The 14,090-nt window shown below is 41.9% G+C and overlaps 1 protein-coding gene across 4 annotated transcripts in view; it reads left to right on the top strand.

Annotated features, from left to right (window-relative positions):
• dachd (dachshund d) overlaps positions 1 to 14,090 on the top strand; it is a 90,314-nt gene that overhangs the window by 71,075 nt on the left and 5,149 nt on the right. For 2 of the 4 annotated variants that reach the window (XM_055015059.1, XM_055015058.1), the window contains exons 7-10: positions 9,385 to 9,530; positions 11,484 to 11,631; positions 12,312 to 12,470; positions 13,611 to 13,679. In XM_055015059.1, coding sequence (XP_054871034.1) covers positions 9,385 to 9,530; positions 11,484 to 11,631; positions 12,312 to 12,470; positions 13,611 to 13,679 — 522 coding nt within the window. The remainder of the gene's footprint in view (positions 1 to 9,384; positions 9,531 to 11,483; positions 11,632 to 12,311; positions 12,471 to 13,610; positions 13,680 to 14,090) is intronic. The other 2 variants (XM_023276650.3, XM_055015060.1) reach the window with 1 other exon arrangement.

Genomic DNA, 14,090 nt, shown 5'->3' on the forward strand with positions numbered 1-14,090 from the left:
TCGTGAAACAGCAGGTAGCTGACAAACAAGGGGAAATTTGAAAGGTACGGAAGCCTTTGGCTGTAAACTGACTGTGGACATCAAACACTGGATATCATTTTATTTCCTCAGGGAAAAGGTGTTTGAAACACAAGCCATATGTACAGTATGTATGTTGAAGTACAAGAGTTTTCTGTGAAAAACCATGTGGCAATTTAAGCTTTTTGCCAACAACAAATCTCACCACTATACATCAGCCCTCGCAGTGCAGTTAAACATAACACATCTCCTCTGTGTGAGCTGAAGAGCCTGACAGGACAGTCAGAGGCAACTACAGAATGTAAACTGATTCTGTAAACCATATTTTAAAAGCGGGTGAATCATTGGTAATATGATATTGGCACTTCCCTGGTAAATGTTATATATACTTGTTGACACAACAGGAGATGCACTCATAATGTCCTCCGAAGCGCAAATGGAAGCCTGTGGTGTATTATGTCACCTAGAGGTGCATCCTTTCATACCTGCTATCAACAGAGCAATCACTGATGCATTGTGCACCAGTGTGACCACAATGGACGAAGCTGATTTGCCACGCCTTTCTCTTTGTCAGGATGCTGCCTGGATGTCCAGTTGATGCGCTTAGGGCTGGTGCACTGTGCACCGTCTGCAGTCCCAGTTTGCAGTTTGAATGATGAAGTGGAGCAGGTACCAGTGTCACAGTCTATTACCATACAGCTGCTTTGGGCAAGGACCTGTGGACGCTGATGGGCTCATGTAGAGAGGGGGGATATAGTTTGAAAAAAAGATGAAAAAGACAAAAAAGTGATTTTCAGCCTTTGTAGTCTTTGTTCTGTTCCGTCTTTGCATAAGCATTTGCAATGATAAAAAGGTAGTTAGGGGACTTTGGGTCAGGCAAAAGTTTCAGCATCGGTTTTGTGCTCTTTTTGCGATGTAAATATTTCACTGACGTTGATGGTATCTCCGTACAGTATCATTAAAAAGTTGGATATGTTCAGTGTAAGCTCCTTCTCTTCATCTTTCTGACTTTAATGCATAGTGTTTTGTTCAGTCCTCCCATGTCCTTGGCATTGCGAGCTTCAAACACATGCTGACTACCTGACTTTCCCTAAGTCAGGAGGCGAGATCATTAGCCATCACAACCCTGAAATGTGACTTGGCAGACAATAATGCTTTATGATCAAACAACTTGTCAGTGCGTCCTGTTGAAATGAAAGAGTGCAAAAAAATAATTCAATAGAGGATCAATCAAATTTCTCCAGCCCATGTGAGAGAGATTGCTGATGGTGCAGAGAGGGGCTATTCCTCGAGGACATGGGAGTTCATTTGGATATTTGTTCTCCCCCTCATGAATGTTCCATTGCGTGACACCATCTCCTGCTAATCACATTTCACTGAAAAGGGGGGATGCTTTTAGGGACGTTGAAAAGAGAGAGGCTCTTTTTAATCTTTGAAATGCCTCAAAAGTGACAGAATGCTTTCTCCTGCCAAGACGTGAGCCTCGGATGGGGAGATAAATATGCTGTGGTCAGCTAAGTGTATCTAGTGAGCAGAGAGGCAAATTTAATAATGCATTATCATTCACTGGCGAAGGTGAAATCTCCCTGTCCATCAGAAGGCTGAGGCCTGTTTCATGTTACCCTTCACTGCAAATGAACAAGTGCTTTACTCAGCCATACCAGAGATGCACAGTAGGCACCAGTGCTTTACTATATATGCTGTTCTGGACTGTCAGGAAAACAGGTCTGTAATCAAAGCAATCATCTCTGGGTCTTGACTGGAGACATTAATGATCACAGTCCTTTATCCTGATAAAACTGTTTTGAACAATAACCTTCCCTTTTTTTTTCCCTGTTCTTCCTCTCTGAGAACACAAGGTGCGTTTTACATATCTGAGCATCTGCTATTATGCAGATTATGGGAACATATTTACCTGAATGCCCTTGGACAACAGCATTAAACAATTATGAAGATTATGTACAATGCAGCAAATTTGCGATTCAAAACAATTCATATCCTAGCAGTGTGGCAACTGTTGCAGACAGATAAGGTTGACCCTGAATATGTATTTCTGTATTTTTGGAGACATTCTGTGGGGTTGTTTGTATAATTTAATATTTACATGTAAACAGTAATTAAGTGATGCTACCGACATGCCAGGGCCAGGCTCTGCCAAGGTAAACACCAGCCCTAGTAGTTTGCCACAGTCCATCATGTTTACAGACTTGCAGAGCCGAGTGCTGTTTGTGTGCTCTTCCTTGGCAAAGCCCATAAAACACAACCAATTGGATGCCGAGTGTTGAACACAGTCACTCTTATCGTCTGGCAGTCTGCTCGCTGAGTTGAGGACATTGTGAGTCAAACCTTTAAATTTTCACTCTGCGATAATTACGCTGCTATACTTGAGCTTTTATATCCTTTCACTGAGAAAGTAAATCATTCCTAATAAAGAGAGGAAGAATAGGGGGCGGAGGGAAAAGTGCTTGAGGACTAATTCTCTTCACTCCCTCCCTCTCTGCTCTCTATTCTGCTTTTTGAAAGCCTTTCTCTGAGTATTCCAGTCACCTTGACTTTGCAGCTGCAGCCTTATAGTCTGTTGCTTATCCTGCCTAACCCCAGCCTGTCAATTAGGTCTTTAAAAATTAATCTCTTTAACTGGAAATACCATGCCAGCTTTCTTCCGTCTGTAAATGAAGTGTTATTAATTCACACAGCGCAAAGCCAGAGTTATGAATAATGTTATCAAAACAGATTTCCACACGTTTAACACGTCGCTCGCATTAAAACCCCTTAAGTATTTTTATAACTGTGAAAACAGGACTACTAATGGATTTGCATCAGTTTTTTGAGCTTCTACACCAGGCAGCCACGGAGCAAGTGCTCCTAAGCCAGGCTTTTTAAAGTTTACATTTCCCATTTCCTCTTTTGTTCTTTCATCTTATTTAAAAGCAGCTCAGTATATCCAGTCTGGATTAGCGCCAGCCATCGTCGACACTCGCTCAGCAGCAACAGAACGGCAGAGCCTCTCCCTGTAGGATTGCAGTGCCAGGCAATGACACCAATGTGTCTCCCTGTCCCTCCTCCCGAACCAAGCGAAAGCTCTGATCTAGCAGCAGGCTATCTGGCCAACCACACCAAGCTAATACTTGTTCTATTAAAACCTGGTGATTATGGGGGATTTCCTCTCTGTTTGTTTGTTTGAATGCTTAATTATCAATATGTAATTGGCATGTGTATTGTGATGTTGGGTGCATATTCGGTGGCATATTTTTTGCTGGAATGCACATTGCTATCGGGTAGGAACAGGACTCCCCAGTCACTGTCTAAGTTAAGCTGCAAGAGAAGTTGCTCTAATGAATTAATAAATGCTAAACAAAGGAGAACTAAACAAAGAGTGCGAAATAAATGGCTTGATGATTAGTGGGTCAGAAAGATTAGCGGGGTATACAGTACAAATGATCCCCTTCTGAAATCGGAATGATTCAGGCAAAACACCCAATCAATAGTCGAGGCCAATTTAATCTCTGGGATTCTTCTGTCAATAACTGAACCCGGACAACAGAGGTCAATATGCAAAGACAATCTAAACACCTTCAAAGTGCTTCACAATAATGTCCTTCTCCCAGTATTATCTTCTCGACAGTTCGGGCTGATAGTCGATAGGTGAATTACAGAAAGCCATTCAAGCCTGCCTCTCTGCCATTTACTTTATTTTGCTCCTCCAGACCGGGCCTTTTTCCTGACTTAAAACTAAGGTCATGGATTTAACACTGTGATCTCTAACCTCGACCACCTTGCTGCTTTCTGACGCGACCGTTCTAACTGTGATCGTCTCTCTACAAAATGCCATTTTGTCTCCACTGCTGTTCTCTTTAAGAGCTCATTTGAAGGTGTGCGCTGGCAGAAACAAAAGTCCTGTATGCTTTTATGCAGTCATCACAGTCAGCCAAGCCTGTAATCCTCAGAGGTCCGATAATGACATAGCCCCTGCATTTATTACATGGAGGAGAGGAGAGAGGGAAAACGCTGACTTTGAACAAATGAACACTCTGACCTTTATGCAATAAATATGACATGGGCCGCATAAAAAGACAAGATATCTTCCTCCTGAATGGAAGTCAACACAGATTCTGCTCCCTTGCCTCTTGCTCTCTCTGTTTCCATTTCTCTTTCTCTCTCTCTCTCTCTCTCTCTCTGTTTTTTTCTCCCTCTCATTCTCCAAGCCAACAATTAAATGGTAAAATCTGTCTTGTTTTTATTTGCATCATAATTTTATAATCTATGCAAGAAATACAATTTTCTCTGCTGTGCTAGTGTTATACATGATGTACACTGCAGACAAGTGTGGACAATTATCTGTCAGTATTCTAATCTTCACGCATAATTTTTAGATTTAATCATTAGCAGGCGTCAGCAATGAAAGCAAAAATGAATGTTGTTTTTCTTTAAATCCGTGATAGAAGATGACATTTGTAACAGAAAGAATCAACTTTACACGGTTCCCTTTGTAATCTCACTGTAAGGTTTGCGATTGTCTTCTTTTGTCACCTCAGACCGCCTCACTGACGGTAAAGGATTTATTTATGGTTATTTCCTCCATGCAGCCTGTCCATCTGTGGCTCTATCTTCATATGGCCTTGAGAATACGATTCAATTTATTAAGGCAAAGCAATGGACTCATTACTTTAAAAAGGTGGCAAGAGAGAGAGTGAGAGAGAGGGAGAAGTGACACACTGAATCGGTTATTAATGGAAAGGCACAGCCATAGGGCAGTTGAAATTTAATGATATCCTACAAGAAAATATGAGGGTGTCACTCTCCAAAAAGTCATGCTAAATGTCAACATTTTAAGGTCCCGGTGCTAATTTTATGCCTGTGCACAGTAATGTTTTGGAGAGCATTTAGGAAACACGGCCCAGTGGCCAGCCTGATTATCCCACTCACCTTCTCTCCTCTCTCCAAATGGGTTTGTGCAGCAAGCGATTTCATCTCTAAGTGAAGGGAACATTAGGGAGGGGAGAAAGAGAGAGCGATAGAGGAAAACACGCGGTTTGATTTTCATGCTGTGATAAGAGAGTGGGAGCCAAATGTTACCTGTTAATCTAGCCCAAACCGACCGGGGCTCTTGACTTTGTCCCCCAGCAGGGATGGGGCAAACACTCATTTTCCTCTCTCCGTGATGAAAAGGAAATTAGCTTAAATGTGATGAGGGCACATTAGTGTGTGTGCTGTACGTGTGTGTAATGAATGTGTATGTGTTTGGGGGGGGGCTTTGTTTGCATACATCTGAGTGCATGAGTGTTTTCTGTTTCTTCACAGTGTATACAGTACATTACACACACATATGCACAGCATATGCAAGTGATAATCATTCCAGAGGAATTTGTCTTGTATGGATCGTCGCACTCTTTTCCTCAGCGTAGGTCCTGCAGGTTCTCGGTTACTTTAAGAAAAGTCTGCCAGCGAGTCAATCTAACCCTCCAGATGTTGGAATACAAACTGTCATGTGTAAAGTTTTTTCAGTGAATAAATTCATTTCAACTGTTTGGGGATTGCAGTTTAAGAAAATATGCAAAATATATCCAGTAATCAGTATTTGACACGTTATAGTACTTGTTTAAAACTATCATACAGTTAAAGCAGATTTTTTTCTGCCTGAAAGACCCCTCAGAGTGCAGACATCATTTGCAAGATCAGCTAGCCTCATGTTTTTTTCAAGTGCTCAAATTGCATGCAGCTACTTTTTTTCTGCCCAGCTCTGCATCACTGCATTTGTACCAGAAGACAGATATTTCCCTTGACAAGATTTTCCAAATCCAGTGCTTTAAGTGCAGGTGGAATAATGCTGTGTTAGCTGCTAATGGCTGTCCGAGAGGTCATAACTACTCCATTTGAAGGAGGCTGGTTTCTCTGCAGCCCTGGCAGGTCAAATCAAATGTAATTGTGCAGTGAAAAGCGGCTGCCTTGCTTTGTGTTGGCTGTGCTGACAACATCCAGGTTTAGCATTCAGTTCTCCTGCTGGGAGGAACACAGGTTTGCAAGGACAAAGGCTTCACCTGTCAATATATCACACTGACTGGCCAGCCAAATGTACCTCGGCTCTGCCTCTCTCTTTCCCTCTCTCTGCTATCTCTCTTCCTCTCTGTCACTCTTTCATTCTCCACACACCCATTCTATTCCAGCCTCCACTGCCTCGGAATATACCTCAACTATCTGTCCATCCATCTTCTGTCTTCAACCATCTATCTCTCATTCCTGGCATCCTTCTTGTCCTCTTTCTCGCTCCCTCTTTTTTTCTGTGTCTTTCTGTATCTTCCTCTCCTCCACCTCGCACTGCCTTCGTGTGAGTACTCAGCTGAAATGTCCTGAGGGACCCAGTTTCAAACACAGGAACCAGAAACATATGGCACATTTTCAACTCCCAAGGTCAATTACAGCTATTTATCCAGAGATTGCAGCTAAATTTCCCAAGGTTTCTTCTAGATTTACCACAGATTGCAATGTGTGTCTGTCACATTTTAAATCAGGCCAGTTTCCTCTGCTTCACTCCACTCCCTGTGACTTTCCATCAAATATATCAAAGGCTTTCAAGTGGGTTTTAGACATGTTTTATCTCTGGTTATCATGTGCCCCATCTTTTTTGCCTCAGCTTTGCTAGGTCCAAGTGCCGCTTGCAACACAAATCTAATAACATGTAAATTGGAGATAAGCCCAGATCCCTCCAAGTGATATTTTTTACATTCATAGTTTGTCAAGTCAATTCCTGGGCCCCTGTTTTAGCAGCACAACACATGAGGAGTGAGAAAATTAACTGGATAGGTGATTCATCATTGCTAGCACACTGTCAAGGACTCCCTCTGCAGCTATTGAGAGCAGGGTGGAGGAGGAGGACGGAGAGAGGAGGGGCGGCGTTGTTTTAAATTATGGCATTTCATTCAGAATGCATTGTATTTACAGCATCCCATTTTTATTTGTGGCTCCTATTATCCACCGAAACAGTTGTGCATGAAATGTTATTTGTGACAGGGGTGACCTGCGAGTGTTTTTCCACACAGTATTTCATAGTCGGGGCCTTAACTGTACCTTTACCGTACGGTAAGCACAAGAGGCTGTCACAGCTGCTGTTGGCAGCCTTGCTAGTGTAGAAATATCACCTGGAAACAGAGTACTCCATTCCACCGGCCCCCATCACTCCAACGCCTGTCACTGTAATTAAGTTGAAGTCAATGATTCTGGAGCGATGGTGAGAAATAAACATGCAAACACATGCCAGCATTTGCAGCCAGGCACAGAGAAAAAGAGGGGGGGAGTTTGGAGGGAGGGGGGCAATAACATTAGAAGCACAGAAATCACACATCTAGATCGTGCTCCGCTGGAATTTACATTTGAGTTTCATTAAGCCACTTTTGATTGTATTGATTAAATTAGTCACTTATTAGCTTCCTGTTTCTTTCTTCTTCTTTTTTTTTTTTGAAAATGCCGGTATTTATGCACAGCTCCTGGTGGAAATGTTATCTGACAAGAGGTGCTGTACGGTAGTTTGAGTCTGTCGAACAAAACACGCTGTTTGCTTTTCCCAGAGCATGACAGGTTGTTTCCCCTGCAACAAAGCCATCAAATATTCTCTGTGATCCAACATTGTGTTGGAGGGGAGGCCTGCTGAGTGGGAAGCCGGAGTTTGTTAAAGCAATGATTTATGATTAATGCCAACACTAAATAAGGGACAAAGTGCCTACAGTACAAATCAATTACAAAGCTACAACAGCAGACCTTTCCCCGAGGTCTACTAACGTCTCTTGTTGTTATGGTGATTTTATTGGAGGTGGGTGATGCATGCATATAATGCATGCAATACATCTATATCAACCTGAGCTGGAGCCAACTGTAATGCTTTTGATCTTTGATTAGTTATTTTATTGAGATAAAATGGGACTTTCATGTTATGCCACTGTATAAAGAGAGTGCATTTTATATCTCCACCCAAACGCCCACCTCAAAATACAGACAGGACTGCACCAAACAAAATAAATTACCACAGGAGTGGCTTCTTAAAAGTAGGCAATTCATTATTTTTATGAAGTCAAATTATAAACAAATTTTAATCCATTAGGCAACCATCCATTCTAATTAATCAACAGGAGTGAACTCCATCTGAAAAAGGAGAAAGGTTGTTTACTCTCTCCACGGACCAGCGGTGCATATTTCACCATCTTCCCCACTCAGAAAAAGAAAAAAAGGAAAAGGAAAAAAAACGTTCTCCAAATTACAAACCTAAACTGTGAATCCTAACACTCGACTTTTGGCGCGGAGATGTTTCCAGGGCATTTGCAGATGCTTGAAATAATCTCCAATGTTTTTGCTCAATCTGCTCTGAGGATGGGTGAAATAAATACTTTAAACTAATTAATGTAAGACCAGCTGTTCCCAGCACTTGGCTGGCGTTGGTGAATATTGATGGGAGGGAGAGGCAGGGCTGTTCAGCTCCACTCGCTGTTTGTACAAGATTCAGCCTGCCACATAAACAGATATGAATACTGGATGAGAGCAGAGAGGTGCTGTGCACAACACAGCCAGGGCTCCACATTACAAATAAAACTTTTCCCCCCTTACATTAAATTAACAATCGAACAGCTGATGGTGCGCACTTCCTGCAGAGACCTTTTTACACTGCATGTGTTTAATAAACTGTCTCCCTGCAAGATGGTTGCACTTACAAATTCTTGGCTTAAGAAGAGACTCGTCGGACAAAAACATGTGTCAGATCTGATGGGGCAACAAACAGCAGTGTGTGACGTACTGTTTTAGTTTGACCAGGCTGTATGTGTGTCTGCTGCTTTTGCCTCCTGCTTTTCCCTCCCACCCTCTTTCACTCCTCTTTCCCTCCTCTGAGGCCTGGTGGAGAGGCTGGACAGCAGATGGCAGGGCCCTACCCTTCTGCTGGTGATGAATGGAGGATGATGTCATCTTCGGTTTGACAGGCACCCGTGCGTGCATACACAAAGGAAGCCCGAGCCTCTGGGGTCGAACCGCCGGCCTGCTTCTGATTTTGGAGTCCACATGACATCTCTTAAATGGGGGAAGCTGGATTTATGTCGCGGATGATATTGTTTAACCCCGCACTCAGGCCTTGAAGAGAAACAATATGAAGGAATCTCTAAGGGCCCCAGTCAGTCCACTATATTTCTTAAAGCCTGGGGGGGGGGGGGGGGGGGGGGCTGGGATCGGCTGCTGGAGATCAATACAGATCCAGCTATTGCTACTGGTCAGCTCCAGTTATGGTCAATATGTGTCAGCAAGGCCACTCACATGTGCTAGTGCTTATCTTGAGAACAAATGGCACTTTTTTTAAATCTGTTATTAATATGTTTTTATTTTTCTTTGCAGAAGACAACCCCATGTGCACCCCAACAGCAAGAGATAGCTACGAGCGGTTGTCATTGGCTGGACAGGCTCTGCCTCCTGGTTTCCCTTCACCATTTCTCTTCCCAGATGGCCTGTCGTCAATAGAGACTCTCCTCACCAACATACAGGTACAGTCGAGGCCTCTTCAAACACGTCCTCATAGTTTAGATTGTAAAACTTTAACCTCATATAGCCAGGAATCCATCTTGTCAACCCAAGAAAGAGTGGAAATATTGACACATATTAGGTGTTTAAGGCTGTTATGTGTAAAATTGGAATTCCTGATAACAGAACCAGTTAGTTTTTGTTGCCATACCAACACCACAGGTGTGGTAGAGCTGGAAATGTTCACATTTGCATGGTTCACATTTTAAAATCCACTGATAATTTATTTTTGTTGTAAAAACACTCTACCGACATCATATTTCAAGCCAATGAAAAAACTAAGCAGATGTTTTTGTAGCTACGTCATCGCTTGTTTTATGATTTCCAAAAATGAAATCTTAGTTTTTGTGTAAACGTATCTCACAATCTGGCCATAGTTTCTCCGCAACTTAAGGTTTTTCCTGTTTAATTATGTATGTCAAAGTCTAGATTGAGAATCTCCATAAGAGCTCACTTTTCGCCATCGTCATCCTCCTTCCGCTTTACATAACGCGCATGCAAGGACCTCCGATACACTTACTCTGTAAATCTGCATACCTTAACAGCATCCATCTACTCTGAGTGCTATTTAGGCTTCAGCTCAAACACCCTCAGTCAGAAAGATGAATGTATTTGCCTTCTGTCTGAGTGTAATGATGTGTGTACACTGCTGCCCTTCTCATTGCACTTGCACCATTGGCATCAGAGTCCTGTTCCTCCTTTGGCTCTGCGTGGTAATTAGAAAGCCACAAGTAAACTCGTCGCAAGCTCCCTACAGTCCTCTAAGTCATCTTTGATAATGATCTTCGCATTGAATATTTATATACAAATCAACAAAATGAAACCAAGCAGAAAATTAAGATAAAGCAACTTAGAATAAATTGGGGTTAGAAGAATCAACAATTAGTATGCTATAGCCCAGTGCATTTGATATAATTGCATGTGGATGGGGAATAATTGTGATGAAAACGGCCGGAGTACTGCGCAGCTTTCACACGGGAACGCCGTATCTTTCAAGTCTGGACTGTCACCAGTATATTTGAAATGGCAGTAATGTAATTGATACATGATGAGATACTTGTCATTCGCATTATTCATTCCTGCTGTGCTGTGAGGAGCTTAAAACATGGTACAGAAACAGATACTAGCAATTCAGTCACAACTGTCAGAGTTAAACTGGAGGTTAGGAGAAGAAGTTGAACTGTAAAAATCTTGTTTTTTTTTAAATGGGGAGAAAAGAAGCTGACATTGCTAATAGATAAATCTTTTACCCTCAACTTGACAGACTGGTGCTTTGACTCCAGGTACTTCATCTCCTTCTTTAACGTGCTGTTTCTTTCTTTTATTCTCTCCCAATCAAGCAAACTTCCCTTCTCTTTGTTGTCAGCTCCAACAGGTGTAGTCTGTCAACACTTGTATTTCACAACTTTGACCAAAAGGGGTCAGACATACCCAGCCTTGTCTCACATCAGCTGCCTTTATTTAAAAGAAAATTATCATTACAAAAGCCTCCGGTAGATTTGTGTTCGTGTCACTAGATCTCGTGGAAGCTGTGGAGCAAGAGGTTGCGCTAAAAGATAATGACATCTTCACAGATAAAAGGGCCGAATCTGACTGAAAGGAATCACGTAGCAGCTTTTGGCCCTGTGTTCTGCTTTCTGTGCTACTGTGGGCAGTACAAAGAAGTGCTGTGACATACTTTCAGTGTGGTTTGCTGTCACTTCATCTTGAAGCGCTTAAATAGCCCACATCACTCTCTGCTTTCCCCCGGCTCTCGCTTTTCCTGTACATCTTGGTGTGTGTGTATATATATATATATATATATATATATATATATATATATATATATATATATATATATATATATATATATATATATATATATATATATATTCATGCCTGTGTGTGTGTGTGTGTGTGTGTGTGTGTGTGTGCAGGGCCTGCTCAAAGTGGCAATTGACAATGCGCGGGCTCAGGAGAAGCAGGTGCAGCTGGAGAAGACGGAGCTGAAGATGGAGCTGTTCAGAGAGAGGGAGCTCAGGGAGACTCTGGAGAAGCAGCTCGCCATGGAGCAGAAGAACAGAGGTACAGCCTGAAGACTACCTGGCACTGAATCAACCCTGTGTGTGTGTGTGTGTGTGTGTGTGTGTGTGTGTGTGTGTGTGTGTGTGTGTGTGTGTGTGTGTGTGTGTGTGGGCAGGCGTGTACTCGCTCCTGTAGATGTGATGTCTTCATGTACACATCATGTTTCTGATTGGAACGCACACGCTAGCCTCAGCGAGCATCTTTTAGTCAGACATGAAGCCACAGCGTAGTTTTCCTGCTCTTCTCTTCGTCAGTTAGCATAATTGGAAATACACATTCAATACAAATTCACTCTCGGCCTCATGTAAAATGCATCAGAGTCATATGCTAACTCCGTCGTTTCTGTTTAATGAGAGAAATTCATGAAAAATATCCCAATAAATTTTTCAATTAGCTTTAATTCCCTCTAGCAGTTTGCTAAGTCGCACTCAGTATTTGCTCAGATTTTTTTTTCTTTCCATTGAGGAAGATCTTTATATAATATAAAATATTTAGCTTTAATTGATTTCCCCTTTTTTTCTATAATAGCATGCTTGATTTAGAAAAATGGTTATTATCTTTTCCTGCTAGAATATAGCAAGAATCAGATTTCAGTTTAAAAATAAGGCTCAGCTGATTTGCCCCAGAGCTCATTTATTGTCGCTGTGCTCTTTTTTCTTTTTTTCTTCATCTCATCTCAGCAATCATTCAGAAGCGTCTGAAGAAGGAGAAAAAGGCCAAGAGGAAACTCCAAGAAGCTCTGGAGTACGAATCCAAAAGGAGAGAGCAGGCTGAGCAGACTCTGAAGCAGCCTTCACCCTCTGACAGCATGCGTTCACTCAACGGTCAGAAACGCCACAGTGAGACTCTGTTACTGTACATAACACGATGTGTGGGTTCTAGTGGGACCAAGAAAGCAAATGTTGGCCTTTATTTAAAGAAACTATGCTAATAAAATTAGTTCTCCTTTGTAATTATTCATTTATCTTTATGGTACTGGTAATTGTAAAAATGCTGTTTTTGCTCATTTAAATTGCAACTTTAAAACTATCTAAAAGCACATTTGCTTTCTATCCTCATTAAGTCCTGTGAATTTTGTTACTTGTGCTACAACCGCTAATTATTTTGGCTGTCGTTTAATCTGCTGATTATGCTCCTGATTAACTGATTAATCATTTAATTCATTAATCATTTTTTCTATCAAATGTACTCAAGGTGACATCTCCAACTGCTGAAAAACTGTTCAAGACCCAAATACATTCACTCGACAGCGTTTCCCATTTAGGATGCTGCACCCATAAAATGACTGTGGTGTCTGCTTTATTGATTATCAAAATATGTGCCAATTAATTCATATTAATCTCCATCTGCTGATTGATAACGTGCAGAGTACTTCAACAAATCACTGTAGTGTCCCAAGTTTGGTCAAGTAAGACATAATCACAATATTTTTGCTTACAGGTAGAAGAAAAACACATTTATTGAAACTAAACACAGTTACTGATGGTTATTATATTTCATGTGCAGGAGGGCGTGTTTTTAAAATTGAGAGACGTTTTCACTTTAAAACGTCAGTCAGCAATGCAGAGCTGTGTCATGCTCACGCTCAGCCACATCAAATCTGTGTTTTTATTGATTCTTTCATCATCACTTCATTGGTCTGCCAGCAGCAGCACACAGCGTGGAGTTATTAGACCAATTACAAAATCACAATATGACAATTCATATTTAGTGCCCACACTGTAGTGCATTTTACTACCTTTTTCCTGGCTGTGTGTGTGTTTAATCGAGGATTTGAATCCCTTTTTCTTTTTTTATTATCTCTGATGGTAATCACACAGAGAAGCACAGTTCATCCAGCGCACACATTCAGCTGCATGCGGCGGAGATGTAGCTTGAAGGCTCAGTCTCTTGTTTTGAGTGAACGATGCTGTGAAGCTGGCATTGTGATAGGTGGGTGTCAGGGATGTTTAACGGTGGTGATCCCTCTCTTCTTTCAGACTCTCTGACCCCTGAGATGGAGAGTGACCGCAGCAGTGGAAGAACAGATGCTGAAAGGACAATACAAGGTACAGGGGCTCAGATGAGACAATAAATCTCTCTCTCTTTCTCTGGCTCTCACTTTTGCTCTCTTTCTCTCTGCCTCCTCCCCCCTCCCTCTCTCTCTCTCTCTCTCTCTCTCTCTCTCTCTCCCTCCCTCACACACACACACACACACACACACACACACACACACACACACACACACACACACACACTGCTTCAGTTTATGAACATTAGTGTTTCTGTGCCTGCTGTTCAGACATACAGCTCACCATCTGGGCCACAGCACTAGGTCAAGATCATTGGTTTTCCGTAGGAATAATATTGTTCTTTTACTTGACTTTTAGTGCTTGTAAGGCTTTTTTAGGAAACCGACAAAACCTGCCTACTTACCTGGTAGGCAAAAATAGTGAAATAACCGAGCCCAGAAGGTCGCA

Source organism: Amphiprion ocellaris, chromosome 11, assembly GCF_022539595.1.
Source record: "Amphiprion ocellaris isolate individual 3 ecotype Okinawa chromosome 11, ASM2253959v1, whole genome shotgun sequence".
Lineage (NCBI taxonomy): Eukaryota > Metazoa > Chordata > Actinopteri > Pomacentridae > Amphiprion > Amphiprion ocellaris.